Below are 17,029 nucleotides of genomic sequence, written 5' to 3'. Positions count from 1 at the left end.
TGTTGGCACAGTCTAAATTTGGTTGATGACTCTAGAAAAGTCAGCTATTCTCTTGCACAAAATAAAAAAGAAACTTCTTCTCTAAAGTGGCTGAACATTTTCATGCAAAAGCTCTACACTGATAGCTCAGCAGTCTCATTCTAAAAATATCCAAGTGTCTCTACTGCTTGTGGGTGATTTAGGTAGCTCATATTGTCAATTATGAGGCCAATCTGATTATAGTAACTGGACACCTTGTACACTTGAGCTAGTATTCCCACGGTACTAAATGTGAAAAAAGAGGTTTAGCCTATGATAAGATTAACTTTCAAATTTAACTTGCAGAAGATAAGATTAACATGTCTTTCAGATGTTCAAGTTTCAAATCCTAGTGCTGCTGTGAATATCATTTGAAATTCTATATATGGTGCCATTATCATACAGGATGACCTATGTATTAAAGTTTCTGCAACTGACTTGATTGTTGTCAATGCAATTGGATTCCACGTGTTATTTCACAATAAAAGTTGAATGAATTTATATCACAAGGAAACATGTTTTTCTTGTACAGTTACTGAGTTCTGCACCACGAGCAGATCAAAATTAATCGATGATCTATGTGCAATCCGATTACAGCAACAAAATGGATCAGAAATCTTATCTGGCTTCAAGGACAGTGATGGACAAATCATTAATCGAACATTGTTCTGCTTTGGTTCTAGATGAATTTGATTCAGCTTCATCTCTTCCTGTGAAAAACGCTGGATGTTTTGGGGTGGGCAGTTGCATACTTTCATTACTGAACATTGATATAATGTCAGACGTTGTTGGCCTATCTTGTGCACTTTCTTGTACACATAAAAGTCCTACATGAATAACTCGTAATAGCTGTTTAGTGTCACAAAGATCTCCAAGAGTTGGATCCTTCAATTCTAATGCACACCCTTCTTTCCACAATTCCCATGCCTGCACCAGAATGATCAGAATTATCAAACTTTGTAAATTTTAGTATCTAAAACAAAAAAGGGTGTCAAGTAAAACGTACATATCCTATTAAGTTCAGCGGACGATCGACTTGCTGTAAGCTAGTATTTCTCCTACCACTTACGATTTCCAGCACTAAGACTCCAAAGCTGAAGATGTCAGACTTGATTGAGAACGCTCCTCTCATGGCGAACTCGGGAGCCATGTAACCACTGTGTAGAGAGCACAAAACATTTTCTACTCAGTCAGTATGAATTCTTTTACATGTTCAGTGAACCTATATCAAGAAATAAGCTCAACTCACTATGTTCCTACAACCCTGCCAGTCACTGCCTCCGTCTCGTTCTGTTTGAATATTCTCGCCAATCCGAAATCAGCTATCTTAGGATTCATGTTTTCATCCAAAAGCACATTACTAGCTTTTAGATCTCTATGTATCACTCTCATTCTTGAGTATTTATGAAGATAGAGCAATCCTTGAGAAATTCCTTCTATAATCTCAAAACGTTTCTGGCAATCCAGTAGCTCCTTTCTTGCAGGATCTGTAACAGACAGCATTTCACATCAAAATTTTAAAAATTACTTGAAACATTAAGTCTTCTTTTGAAATGGTTACAAACCAAATAGGAAGAAGTCCAAGCTCTTATTGGGCATATACTCATATATCAACATCTTTTCATCTCCATGGATACAACATCCTAGAACTCGAACTAGATTTATATGCTGAACTTTGGCAATTAGTATGAGCTCATTCTTGAACTCTACAAGCCCTTGACCTGATGTTCTTGAAAGTCTCTTGATTGCCACCTCTCTCCCATCTGGAAATTTTCCCTGTCATACATTTTTACAGTTAATTCGGTTATGCAGTGAGAGTACTAAGCAAATTACTGGGCTAAATATAATATAGTGCAAATATACCTTATAAACAGGCCCAAAACCACCCTCGCCGAGCTTCTTTTCACTCGAGAAGTTGTTTGTGGCTGCCAATATGAACCCAAAGCCAAATATCTTCAAATCTTGTACTTCCCTTCCATCTTCTCCCTTCAAATTAGTGTCATTGAAGCTATCTGATGCTGTCAACTCTCGTATATACTCTTCCTCCTCTCTTTTCTTATCTATGCAAGAGAAGTTTGTAAACATACATGAATGCTTAACATAGTTGACAAAACAACATAGCAGTTAATCACTTTGTGGAGATCTAGTTACCTTGTAGTTTGCGTCTTCTCATTATAATGTAGAATATGATACCAGCTATTAGCAAAGTGACAAAAATAGCTAAAGCAATTACTATCCATATCGAAGTTTTTCCTGCACACATAGCATGCTGTAAGTTATACAGTTGACTCTTGACTGATACAATCCATAAGGGCATAAGGACTAACCTTTAGATGATTTTGGTGAAACCAGAACATATCTTTGCACTGCATTACCACTCTCATCGACTCTAAAGTCCCTCTTTCCGTTCCAAATCAGGCAGCCTGTCCCATTGCTGCTGAGAGTGGTGAATCCAGCACAACTGCAGTGCCCCCAGCATTTCTGCATACAATCACCAAGACTATTGCTTGCATTAGCATAATAATTGGTAGTAGTACCAGATATATCTATAAAGTCTCCTCTCTTTTGCTCAAATTTATCACCACCCTTGCGGCACACAGGCAACTGAGTAGAGACACAACCGTCGTCACTTTCATAACCATAACAGAACTTATTAGAAGGGGTATATATACGACTATCTCCAGCAACAATAGCTCCATCTGAAAACAACTCAAGACTTGGGAAACTTCCCTCTGTAGCCTCAAATTGGAAGAACATCCCATCTGTATCGGATATCAAGTTGAGCTTGTACTGATAAATAGTAGCAGAATCATGGAACGAAGGTAAGAATGAAAAACCTTGATTGTTCCAAGCCCCACTAGTCCAATAAACCTCGCCCCTTTGACGAACAACCAACTGAAATGCATCTTGAATGGTCTCCAAACCTAAAGTAAAAGCCCCTGAGGCAGGAATTATACTACTAACCAACCAAGAAGTTAGAGTCCAATTATGCCTTGTGGTAAGGTTATAACCAAGCTTCATACCAGGCAAAAGACAACTGGTAGGATGATCGAAGCTTTTCCATAAAGTTGTGTTTCGAGTTTCATCCTGAACCACAAAATTTCCAGAATCTTGAAGCCTAGCTATTAAACTTCCTTTCAATAAAGGAGGGGCAATATTCACTACTGTCTTCCCTCTGCTGGTGATTTTCAATGTTCCTGTAGAGTCTAATGTGAGCAATCCTGAGTTGTTCAATATAGGTGTGTTTGGATTTGCTATCCATAATTTTTTCTCTACTGGATCACCTGCATACCATATTCCAAGATAGTTGTTATCCGTTTGTGAGATAGTGAAAAATCCTAACTTGAATTTTCCACCTTCTGAGTCAAGTACCTGTGAGTGATTCAACTCATCACCAGGCTTCATTGAGGTTATTGCATCTACAGATGGAAGAATGATACATGTTTGGCTGCAGAATAAGGTCAAGAAGAGGAAGAAAATGGAATTGGCTAAATTATTCATTTTGACAGCTAGAATGAAAAAAAAAGCTGCTGCAGGTAATAATATGATCATTCCTTTTTAGGTTGTTTGCTGTTCAAAGCCAATAATTCATTGTAGAATAGTCAATTCTATTAAACATCTCTCAGCTAGAATTTTTGAAGATATTTCTGAGTAAAAATGTTATTTTACTTGTAGGGAAGCTGTGGAAAGAGACAATCTTGTATTTTCTAGCTGAAATGTTGACACAATTTGCCTTTGGTTTCTGTTTTCTGTTATTTGGCTTTTTGGTTTTCCTACGTAGTCACGTTTTGAAATACTAGTTTCTGGGTATGCGCGTTGCGCGTGTGGCCCATATCAATTATCATAAAATTTTAAAATTTATTATTAAGTATTATTAAAATATATACTTGAGTTATAAAATAAAAATTAAAGAAGAATGTGTAAGTTCCTTAAAATGTCAAATGTTATTTACTCTGTATGATCCAAATAGAGTACTCACAACGTTTTTTCTTCTTCAACAAACACATTGACTTGTACTCATATTGCTTACAAAAACCCACACACAGAAGATATAATCATAAGGAAACACCACAAATTTAAGCTATAAAAATAATATAAGGCCCCAAAGAATTTTAAAAATAAATAAAGTAAGAAGAAGAGATAAATCAAAATCTATGGAAAAACACATGAAAGTTACGTTGATGTTCCTAAAATAGGATACCAGAAAGTGTTTTGAGTTCAAGGCTCAAGCGGCGACAAAACCGCCACCTTCTTCATCGAAATTGAACCAAATGCTAACGCTCCAGCAAAGTAGCAAAAACAATAATCCAAGAAAAAAGAAGAAGTGGCAATAAACCCTGTAACCTATTATTATTAATTAAGTATAATTTATATATATATAGCCACCCTTGGTTAACTTAACAAAAGAAATTCTTAATTGATCGATTGACTTCTCTTGGTCATCAATAAGACATGCTCTTAATTAAACCGGTCTTATTCTCTTAACAATTAGTAAAACTTCTTGTGTAAGACTTGAACGGGTAACTTGAGATCAAACATATGATTTTGTAGTCTTCAACCGCATCTAAAAACAATATTTTGTTATATATGAGCAATAATAGAACAATGAGATATTCTCACTCAATTTTTTTAACATATTTCAAATTGAAAAGGTAATTGAATTAAAGTACAATCAAAGAATATGTTATTCATAATTGTTGTTAAGGGGGAGGCATAAGAGTGCAAGAGGGTTTAATTGAACCCCTTCATTGATAATACACACACATTCCTTGTTTGAATTCCTGGCTCCACCGCGGTAAGTGTTGTTTGAATGCAATAAGAAAAGGAGAAAAACATAAAAAATATCATATTTGATTCCCCATAATTATTTACAATAAATTTCCACCAAGACCGTAGGATGATCTATGTAACTTGAGAAATTAAGCTCTAATGAAAATAATTCGATGGAAGAAATACAAAAGTGATACATTTTCAAATGGCCAACTAACATAACATAATTAAGTGAAAAAACAATGAAGGAAGAAGTTGTAGTAGGGTCTTTGTCTTACTTACCCTGAGCATATATTCAGTGATAAAAACCTTTGAATCCCTCCATTTTTTTGCGCGGAGTGCCCTTCTTTTGGGGTGGTCTTTAAATTTTGCCCCTCATATTCGTGGTCTTTAAATTATGCCCCTCATATTGCTGGTCTTTAATTTTTGCCCTTTGTATTGCAACTTTGAGCTTTCCCGAGAAATCATGAGGTTACGAGTTCGAACCCCCGCTCGAGCATAAATTAAAAAAAAAATCGCAAGATAAGATTTGGGTCGTGTGTATGGGACCGTATACTTTTGTTAAGGAATTACAAATTTTATCGGGACCCGGCATACTTATGCCACAATACGCCCCTATAAGGCATAAGTATGCGGTCCCAAGATAACTTTGATAATTCCTTCACAAAGTTATGCCGGTGGGGCATACTTTTATATTGTCTATCGTTTTCCTATTATTGTTTCATATTTATCGAACATATTTTCCTTCTTCTATTTTTAAAAAGGCTGAAAGATAAATATTGCGAGATGGTGAGCTTTTGGCCTCAAACACGTAACATATGCATCTAAATTTTGTTTATTTCTACTCTTGTGGCATAAGTTTACTCTTTTCCCCAAATTTACAAAAGTGCTTGAACACTTATATAAAATGGAAATGATTCGTATACTACCACGATTTGTTTTGTAATGCGACTGAAAGACCAAATTTGCATTGAATCAGAGGGAACATATTTCCTACTAAGTGCTGTGAACTTTTATGCCGGACCCGGCATAACTTTGTGAAGGAATTATCAAAGTTATGCCGGACTCGGCATACTTATGCCAAGTCTGCCCATAAGGCATAAGTATCTTAGGGTCGGCATAACTTTGATAATTCCTTCACAAAGTTATCGGTGGCATACTTTTAATGGACAAACTTTTATGCCGGACCGCATAACTTTGTGAAGGAATTATCAAAGTTATGCCGGACCGCATACTTATGCCAAATCCGCCCACAAGGCATAAGTATGCGGTCGGCATAACTTGTAATTCCTTAACAAAAGTATCGGTCCCAGGCAAACGAAATTTAAACTACATGCGAATTTTTTTTTAAAATTTTATTTGCCGCGTGGGTTCGAACACGGAACCTATGGGTGTTAAGCCAGAAGGGCAAAATTTAAAGATTTCAAATATGAGGGCAAAATTTAAAGACCACCCCAAAGAAGGGCAATTCTGCCGAATTGCAGAATCCCTCCAGACGATTTCTCAAATTTAACTAGATAAAAAACAGCACACATTTTAAAGAGCCTAAAAATAAACACTAAAAGAATAGTTTCGTAAAACATGAAAATATACCATGGTTACTAATTATTAAGATGCTAAAAGCCAATGTTGGAGAAAAGTAGATCTCAACTTTTCCTCATTGCAAGCTTCGTTAAAAGTTTTAAGAATTACCTGAAAGGAATTTCTCTAACAATAATTTTGCAAATGCATGACCATCGGTTGGCCTTTTTATTATGGAAAATTTACCTGTCATAACTACCTCTAAGACTTATTTATGAATAATAACTGCCTTATTTTTTATTTAATTTTGATAGCTTTATTTTTTCAAAATTACATTCCATAACTGATCCAATAACATTCAAAATACATATACCTCTCTCTATTCTTCCTCACTACACATTTAAAAATTTTCATCTTCTCCAAACCCTAAAAAAATTCTCTCTCCTCTCCTCTCCTCTCCTCTCCTTCCCTCACCGCCGCCTCTCTCCCTTCTTTTCTCTATCTCCCGCCTCTCTCTCTCCTTCCCCTCACTTACCCTCCCTCCCTCCTCCATCTCTCTCTCCACCAACGCCACCGTCGGCACCACCACCACCACTTTATCCCTCCCGCACCCCAACCCACTTTCTCAAATATGCACAATTCTATTTTGTTTGTGAAATTGATATTTATCGGAGAAGGGGTCAAATACGATCAATGCTATAAGGACATTGCGACACTGTATAACAGTTACTGGACTATAGCAAATATGTTTCGTATCTCTATTTGTCCCGACCCACTGCATGCAACTCCTTTTAAATCCAAAAGCACTTTTGATGATAAAGGACTATGCTAAAGATTACGTCCTTAAGTTTAAGGAATTACTTAATGGAGAAAACGCAATGCATCTTCGTGAAAAGTCACGATGGAGAGCTAAAACATATTTTATTACAACTGTTAATAGTTCCTTTGAATTGTATTTCGCTGTATTTCAATCTATTCATCCTTTTTTGGTGTAAATATAGTGAACGTTCCAAATATAGAGCCTATTTTTTACTCCACTTTATTTTTACGATTTTTGTATTTTGCTGTATTTCAATGTATTCATCTTTTTTTTGGTGTAAATATAGTGAAAGCCTGTTTTTACAACTATTCCAAATATAAAGCCTATTTTTACTCCATTTTATTTTCACGATTTTTATATTTTGTTGTATTTCAATGTATTCATCTTTTTTTGGTGTAACTATAGTGAATGTTCCGATGGGACATTTGTAAACAATGATATACGACATTTGGGACATTTGTATTTATTTGTATTTCAAAATGACGAAATACGATTCTTTGGTATATTTACGAGTATTTAAAAAAATTGAAATACAACCTAATCCAAAGTAAAAACGATGTATTAAGGGAGACATTTGTATTTTTGAAAAATTATCGTGCTGAGTTTTTTTGAATTCAAAAAAGTTTGGAATGGAGTAATTTGGAGAAAAACGTATTTATTATGGAACTTCAGTAGTTATGCATGATACATGGTTGATTTAATTTGACTTACCATTTAAAATGAAAGAAGAGAATACGTTCCATAAATACAACCTATTTTTATTCTGTCGGATTTTGTATTTCCGTGTATTTCAAAAACGCAAAATACAACCGAATACAACAAAAACTAGCTACGGTTTGTAAATATAGAAAAAGTAACTATAAATTGTTAGATGCTATTAAAAAGTAGCTATTTATGTAAGTTTCACTTTTATTATACTCTTTACTGTAGCTTTTCATAAATAATTATCCTCACAACTTTTCATTCTCCTACTTTATTATAGCAATAAATAAAGATTTATAGATAAGGGGAGAGGAATCAGATTATAAGGGGGATTGTAAAAGAAAAAAAAAAAAAAAAGGAGAAAGCGGCAGATTAGGCATTAATTTCTTTATTGATGGGAGATAGTATTTCTTCATTGATGGGAGATACTAGTGAGCTGTTAAATATAATGAATGAGGTTTTATTAGGAAAAGTAGACGTATAAATTAATTTGAAGTAAATTGAATCTTATATTGGTTTTGAAGAGTATAATAATGGCAGGTAATTGAACAGACTCAACATTATTATCATTGTAAGTACTAATTATTGTATGAAATACTCAAAACGGTTTTAAACAAATTTATAGCTGATTATTACTACATGAAAGATGTAAGGGAAAAACTCAAATGTATGTTAAAAAAGATTATTATATGACTATGAGTACGTGGAAGATGGGAGGTAAAAAATTGAAATGTAAATTAAAGATCAAAAATAATTTTTGTTAACTATTAAGTATAGTTGGACTTCTAATTCAGCCATAATTTAATTAAAATAGTATTATTTAATTAGATAGTTAATTAGTGCAGGGGTAAAATCGTAATCCAACTTTAGATGTAGGAGCTTCCTACTTTTAGTATAATATGATATTGTGAACCTCATTGATGCGTTGTTGAACAAGCTCTTCTGGATAATTATTATCATATATAAGCATCAACAATGTTCATCGAAGAATCAAGATTAAGATTATCCCTGACTCATCGAATATGTTGTTGGACTAAATCAGTTTTTAGTCATCCTTATGAATTATTGTTGACACCCAATTTTGGCTCGTCATACTTGAAATTAACGTCTCAGGATCCTTAATCGTTAAATGGCACACCATTTTTCAATTTTAACACAAATTATTGATAATTATCCATATTTATGCAAGTATTGAGATTTTTATCAATTTATTGTCATTTAAATTAATTTCAATAATCATTACTTTTCATAGTCATCTAACATACACGACACAACACTGCAATTTTATATCAGCAAATAATTAGCTTTTTTTTTTAAACTTTCTTTACAAGACAATACACTTTTTTCTAAAAAAAATTGTATATTAGTTACAATTCAATACAGTCCGTCAATACAGAAAATCGGAAAAGTTTATCACAAACACAACTAATTCCAAAAATTTTGGCAAATTACCGTGATACCAAATCACATCCGTATTATTACTCCCAAGTGAGGAAAACATGTTCCTTTAATTTTGACTTTTTTTCAAAAGCCACTTATGAACATATCTTTTTTTTCTTTACTTACACACCTTCTTTTTCAAACTTTCGTGACACTCGTTGTCTTACTTTGATGAAGACTTTTTTCCATCTTTGTCTCTCTCTTACCATCTCATTTGCTCTTTTGGAGCACCACACTCCTTCCATTGATTTTACCCACACTATCTATGGAGTTTTCGGTTATTGTAATTAGCCAAAATCCGGCAATCTCTATGGCTTTGCTATATCTGTTTTCCCCACTGTTATTTTATTGCCTTTTTGGATATTGTTATCTTTCTATTTTTACAAATAAATTAAGCTTGTGAGATGATGTACATATAACAAATTTTAAAAATCTTATATTTTTTCTTAAATTGTCTTTTTATTCGAATGATGGCGTATAAATTGGACGGAGGAGTAACAACAATACTACTTTTGGCTTTAGTGGGGATGGTTGGTCTTTCTCATGAAAGCAAATATAATTAGTTTATTAGTCCCGCATAAATCGCAATAATTATGCAATAAAAAGGAAATAAGGGAGGTTACTTTTTAATAAGTCAACTATCATCATGCTTTAAAGAGGACCACTTCACTTCACTTCACACTAGGCAGGATGACTTTTTTTATTTTATTTTATTACTATAATTACTTTACTATAATAGAAGCATGGGTTTTCTACTAAGGATCGTCGTCCTCACAGGGGCTCAATGGGAATTTCAATGTTTTATGCTTACACGTGGATGTTGTAAATTGGCTATTGGTTGCATTTTCCTCACTTCATTTTGTGAAGAGCACTCCGGGTGGATATTTATTATTGGTGTGTCGTGTAACCTTTTAATGATCTCTTCTATGTTGTGGGTCCCGCGTCCATTTCTACTTTTGCAGGCTATATTATTGCCTTTGCTTTTTCATCTTATTATTTCCATAGCCTTATATATTTTTGTAAATAAGACCATCTTTAATGCCTTTTTATAAGGCTTAAATGACAATTTCATTGTAACGGATGACATGCAAAAGAGCCACAGTATATGTGACATTTGGGCAGCCTTTAAAATTGTTCAACTGTAGAAGTAATATAGCAAGCTTAATTTTCTATTCCTAAAGCATTTTTTATTACAATTGTTAGAATCACATTTAAAAGCTTAAAAATAATTTCAATCTTTTATAAATTTGCTGAAGTTTTATTTTTCATCTACTCAAGTATAAGTTTACTTGGGAGTATGTGGAGTTTTTAACGTTTATATATAATCCATAATAAATAACTTTTTACATAATTGAAAAGGTATTAATTATTTTTAAAATTTATCCTTATGTAGATAAGTAAAGTTTTACATAACCATGAACTCAAATTAAATTGGTACTCTATTTAATTAAGAATAATTTAGTAAAAACGCTTCTTAGTCTTTAGAGATGAGTGATTTCTTAAGGAGGTGTGCTCAAACTAAAAATGCCTACAACGTGGACTGGAGGAGTACCTTTTACATTATTTGTCCGTATACATTAATTTACGTAATTTTGGGCAAAATTATCCATTATTACCGAAACATTTTATTAAGTCTTACTTTACATTTAAATATATCACACATCATATGTTCCTCTCCGTATTCTTCTCTCTATATTTGTTTTGAACTTCCAAAATTTTGCTTCTATAGTAAGTTGTGCTTACAAATATAGAGAGTAAAAATTGTTACATGGTGTCATATAGGATTGAAAATGAAGGTAGCGTTATCGATCAAAATCGGGTTGTCTTTAAAATCTCTTGTGTGGTTAACTAAAAATTAATTTTTTTAAGCATAATATATATATAAATTGATTCTTGAGCTTCATTTTAATGAATTTAGGTTATTTCTTGAATTTCGTCTAATACTAAGATTAAAAATCACTTTTAACTAACATAAAGACTTGACACATAAAAATGAGTGAAAAATTAATAGATATCAAAAGAAATCTATTTCTATCTATAAGAAAATCACATACTCACACATTCATAAAAATACAAAAAATATTATTCATTTACGATCTTCCTTTGAGTTGTAATTATCACATTTTATCATGTTAGTTTATAGATATTGAATCACTTGCGTCCCTTTGGTATTTAGGAATTTTCCTACTAACCTTGCTTCCTCATAAATATTTTTTTTTTTTTTTAAATTATTCAATTCAATAACGAAGGAACTTCAATAATTATGAAAGCATATCAACAAGATGTGAATAAAAGGAGTTTCAAAAAACATCATAAAATATGTTGGAGCGAGTCTTATTATTGCATAAAAATAAAATAATTAACATATGTTGGGCCGTGCTGGCACGGGCTCCGGTATCTAGTTATCTAAAATAAAAGGGAATATGTTCATTGGGTTAGCAGCTCATGAAGAAGAGCGGGTCACAAAGAAAGACTAACAAGTTTTTAGGTTACGGAAATTTTTGAGGAGGGATATGCATAATATCTAACACAGAATCTCACATAATCGAAACGAGAGAAACGAGAGAGTAAAACGAAATTTTTTATGAGTCATAACATGAATTGGCATGGTACACATGTTTTTGGGTTTGATAATGACGTAGTCCATGAGACAAATATGTGAGACTTATTGAAACAAATCGGATAATACGAGCTATTGCCGTGCCACTGGGCTATTGATTTTTTAAAAAATAAATCAATTTAAGAGGTAAGAATTTGTAGAAAAGTTTTTCCTTGATAAATATTTTCTGACAGCCAAACATTACAAAAATGGCTTTCTTTTGGAAAACAATTTTGAAAAATATTTACCATATACCAAACAAACGTAAGGCGGTTACTTAATTGTATAAGACAATAATCAGCACAACAAATGTTACTAAAATAAATGATTAGTGAAATTTGGGGAAATAGAATTTGGGAGCTATAAAAATCCGTGACTAAGGAAAGAGAAACGAAAAAGACTATCAGAATCAAACTTTGCACCTATACCAACGGGGGAGTTAGGTCTGAGAGAAAGGGGTTTAATTGAATCTCCTTTTTCGAATGCTATACATATAGCGTAAAAATATAATTTTATATTATATACAAATTATCAAATTTTAATGACATAAGAGAGTATTCTAGTACAATGAGAAATTCATTGGACTTGAGGGAAACTGCTGGATTCAGATGGGTCATTTGCACGATTGTCCTTCAAAGGCACTGGTCTCTAATTTTTGTCCCTCGAATTGGTGGTCTTTAATTTTTGTCCTTCGCTAAAAATTTCTTGATTTTGGATTCGAACCCCCACTCAATAAAAAAAGAAAAAATTACAACGTAGAGTTTGGATTCGCAAGCCATCAGGCAGAGTTTCAAACTCTACGTTAAGGCCTAACTTTTGCTCGAATAGGCCTAATTTTGGAAATTTTGGGTAAAAATTTGCCTTATGGCCAACTTTTGGCCAAATAGTGCTGCTTTCTTCAAAACTACTTTTGTGAAATTTTTTTTTTTTTTTTTTTTTTTTAATCTAAACTCAGGTTCAAACCCAAACCCTACATGAATAACTCGTAATAGCTGTTTAGTGTAACAAAGATCTCCAAGAGCTGGATCCTTCAATTCTAATGCACACCCTTCTTTCCACAATTCCCATGCCTGCACCAGAATGATCAGTATTATCAAACTTTTTAAATTTTAGTATCTAAAACAAAAAAGGCTGTCAAGTAAAACGTACATATCCTATTAAGTTCAGCGGACGATCGACTTGCTGTAAGCTAGTATTTCTCCTACCACTTACAATTTCCAGCACTAAGACTCCAAAGCTGAAGATGTCAGACTTGATTGAGAACGCTCCTCCCATGGCGAACTCGGGAGCCATGTAACCACTGTGTAGAGAGCACAAAACATTTTCTACTCAGTCAGTATGAATTCTTTTACATGTTCAGTGAACCTATATCAAGAAATAAGCTCAACTCACTATGTTCCTACAACCCTGCCAGTCACTGCCTCCGTCTCGTTCTGTTTGAATATTCTCGCCAATCCGAAATCAGCTATCTTAGGATTCATGTTTTCATCCAAGAGCACATTACTAGCTTTTAGATCTCTATGTATCACTCTCATTCTTGAGTATTTATGAAGATAGAGCAATCCTTGAGAAATTCCTTCTATAATCTCAAAACGTTTCTGGCAATCCAGTAGCTCCTTTCTTGCAGGATCTGTAACAGACAGCATTTCACATCAAAATTTTAAAAATTACTTGAAACATTAAGTCTTCTTTTGAAATGGTTACAAACCAAATAGGAAGAAGTCCAAGCTCTTATTGGGCATATACTCATATATCAACATCTTTTCATCTCCATGGATACAACATCCTATAACTCGAACTAGATTTGTATGCTGAACTTTGGCAATTAGTATGAGCTCATTCTTGAACTCTACAAGCCCTTGACTTGATGTTCTTGAAAGTCTCTTGATTGCCACCTCTCTCCCATCTGGAAATTTTCCCTGTCATACATTTTTACAGTTAATTCGGTTATGCAGTGAGAGTACTAAGCAAATTACTGGGCTAAATATAATATAGTGCAAATATACCTTATAAACAGGCCCAAAACCACCCTCGAGCTTCTTTTCACTCGAGAAGTTGTTTGTGGCTGCCAATATGAACCCAATGCCAAATATCTTCAAATCTTGTACTTCCTTCCATCTTCTCCTTCAAATTAGTGTCATTGAAGCTATCTGATGCTGTCAACTCACGTATATACTCTTCCTCCTTTCTTTTCTTATCTATGCAAGAGAAGTTTGTAAACATACATGAATGCTTAACATAGTTAACAAAACAACATAGCAGTTAATCACTTTGTGGAGATCTAGTTACCTTGTAGTTTGCGTCTTCTCATTATAATGTAGAATATGAGACCAGATATTAGCAAAGTGACAAATATAGCTAAAGCAATTACTATCCATATCCAAGTTTTTCCTGCACACATAGCATGCTGTAAGTTATACAGTTGACTCTTGACTGATACAATCCATAAGGGCATAAGGACTAACCTTTAGATGATTTTGGTGAAACCAGAACATATCTTTGCACTGCATTACCACTCTCATCGACTCTAAAGTCCCTCTTTCCGTTCCAAATCAGGCAGCCTGTCCCATTGCTGCTGAGAGTGGTGAATCCAACACAACTGCAGTGCTCCCAGCATTTCTGCATACAATCACCAAGACTAATGCTTGCATTAGCATAATAATTGGTAGTAGTACCAGATATATCTATAAAGTCTCCTCTCTTTTGCTCAAATTTATCACCACCCTTTCGGCACACAGGCAACTGAGTAGAGACACAACCATCGTCACTTTCATAACCATAACAGAACTTATTATAAATGGTGTATATAATATTATCTCCGGCAACAATAGCTCCGTCTGAATTCAACTCAAGACTTGGGAAGCTTCCCTCTGTGTGGAAGATTCCCTCTGTAGTATCAAATTGGAAGACCATCCCATCTTTGTCTGATACCAAGTTGAGATTGTACTGATAAATAGTAATTGTATCATTAGTAGAAGAATCACGGAACCAAGGTAAGAATGGAAAACCTTGATTGTTCCAAGCCCCACTAGTCCAGTAAACCTTACCCCTTCGACGAATAACCAACTGAAATGCATCTTGAATGGACTCCAAACTTAAAGTAAAAGCCCCCGAGGCCGGAATATAACTACTCAACCAAGAAGTTAAAGTCCAATTCTGCTTTGTAGTAAGGTTATAACCAAGCTTCATACCAGGCAGAAGACAACTTGTAGGATGATCAAAGCTTTGCCATAAAGTAGTGTTTCGAGTTTCATCCTGAAGCACAAAATTTCCAGAGTCCTGAAGCCTACCTACTAAATTTCCTGTCAACAAAGGAGGGGAAATATTCACAACTGTCTTTCCTCCGCTGGTTATTTTTAATGTTCCTGTAGAATCTAATGTGAGCAATCCTGAGTTGTTCAGTATAGGTGTATTTGGATTGGCTATCCATAATTTCCTCCCAGATCGATCACCTGCAGCATACCATATTCCAAGATAAGTTTTATTTGTTTGTGGGATAAAGAAAAATCCTAGCTTGAATTTTCCACCTTCTGAATCAAGTACCTGTGAATTATTGAGTACATCACCAGGCTTGATTGAAGTGATTGCAGCTAAAGATGAAAAGTTAATGATACATGTTTGGCTACAGAATAAGGTCAAGATGAGGAAGAACATGGAATTGGCTAAAGATGTCATATTTTCTGCCAGAAAGAAAAAAAAATTGCTGCAGATGATAATATAATCATTCCTCTTAGGTTGTTTGTTGTTAAAAGCCAATAATGCATTGGAGAATAGTCAACACTTTGAAACAATCTTCTGCCACAATATTTGATGAGTTCAAAACATTGTAGGAAAGCTTGCAGAAAGAAAAAATCTTGAATTTTTAAAGCAAAAATGTTGACCCAATACAGATTTGGTGTCTTCTTTTTTCTTTGACTTTCACTTATTTTATTTTTTCTGTGGTAGATTCAACCTTTATTGAGTAGTATATCCTTTTCATACATAAAATTGACACTTAACTCAGTTTCTAATGCCGGGCCTCTAACTTAGACGTATGGGAATTTAACACCTCTTACTGTTGACAATGCTGATATGGCATTAATTTGGTTGATGTGGCCAGAGTGCGTCTAAATCACGTATGAACTCATAATATATAGTCTACATCCATCCTTGCATCCAGTTGTTAGAAAAATACGGAAAATAGGATTTAGTTTGAGGCGGTCAAGAACATCATACCTCCTGTACTGGAAAAATTTTGATTCTGAAATATCTATCGTTATATGTTGTTCCAAGGACTAGCAAAATGGAAATAGCGAAATTCTTCGGTCATCTCAATGAGTTCAGAATCCACACGTTTCTTTGTATCATATCCATGATTCAACAAGCTCGTCCGATTATAAACCAAAAAAACAACACAAATCAAGAAAGAAAACCCAACTTTGCAAATTTCTGCCATTAGCTCTCCAAACTAGCCAGTATAATCTTTGGCTTCCTTTACACGTTTTTTTATTTTTTTATTTTGAATCGCCTTAGTGGATATCTTGATGTATTAACTCTGTGATCAGCAGGTTAAAGGAAAATGGGTCTTCAATCTGCAGGCCTTGAGTTGAGTCCCTTTGTCTCAAGCTTAGTGACTTTCCTGTTTGCTTATGGAGCCAACCCATGTTTACTAGCAAAGAGCATTGGGTCACCTTATTGAAACTTGTGGATGACCCAATTAATAATTAAAGTTACAGCCCGACGTCCGTTGATGGTGGCAACCTTAATGTATAGGAGTTGGGACTATTCTGGTTCTTAATGTATATCCGTTATCAGAAATAATCCTTGAAGTATACAAAAGGTGGACATTTTTAGTCCTAAACCCTAAAACTAACATAGCCTTGATTTTTACTTTTAGGGTTTAAAATTATCCCTTATCATCATCTCAAATACTGAAATGCATTTCCCAAAAACATGGAGACACACCATTAAAAAGCACACCAACACAAAGCTGCAATTCGAAATAAAACAATATGGCCCTGATTCTCAGGTCCTGTGAATGTGACAAAATTTAAAGAAATTGAGATCTTTAAGAATAAAACTTGAATTTTGTTAACATTGATAAAATTCAAGGTAGGGGTACGGTCTCGTACACTCTACCCTCCCCAGACCCCACCCGGTGGAATTATACTGAGTATGTT

At 34.2% G+C, this 17,029-nt stretch overlaps 1 protein-coding gene across 1 annotated transcript; it reads right to left on the bottom strand.

Moving 5' to 3' along the window:
- Nucleotides 1-489: 489 nt before the first annotated feature.
- LOC132031741 (G-type lectin S-receptor-like serine/threonine-protein kinase At1g67520) lies at nucleotides 490-15,856 on the bottom strand. The gene is given in 15 exon segments (XM_059421661.1): nucleotides 490-945; nucleotides 1,025-1,175; nucleotides 1,268-1,505; nucleotides 1,584-1,794; nucleotides 1,882-2,078; nucleotides 2,170-2,271; nucleotides 2,346-3,576; nucleotides 12,845-12,940; nucleotides 13,020-13,170; nucleotides 13,263-13,500; nucleotides 13,579-13,789; nucleotides 13,877-13,988; nucleotides 13,990-14,068; nucleotides 14,160-14,261; nucleotides 14,336-15,856. Coding segments are annotated over 15 exon segments (4,638 nt in total). The 5' UTR covers nucleotides 15,546-15,856; the 3' UTR covers nucleotides 490-636.
- Between the last annotated feature and the right edge of the window lie 1,173 nt (nucleotides 15,857-17,029).

The sequence above is a fragment of the Lycium ferocissimum genome, chromosome 9 (assembly GCF_029784015.1).
Source record: "Lycium ferocissimum isolate CSIRO_LF1 chromosome 9, AGI_CSIRO_Lferr_CH_V1, whole genome shotgun sequence".
NCBI lineage: Eukaryota > Viridiplantae > Streptophyta > Magnoliopsida > Solanales > Solanaceae > Lycium > Lycium ferocissimum.
Note: the sequence above shows the minus strand (reverse complement) of the source record. Positions and strands in the feature narration are given on the sequence as shown.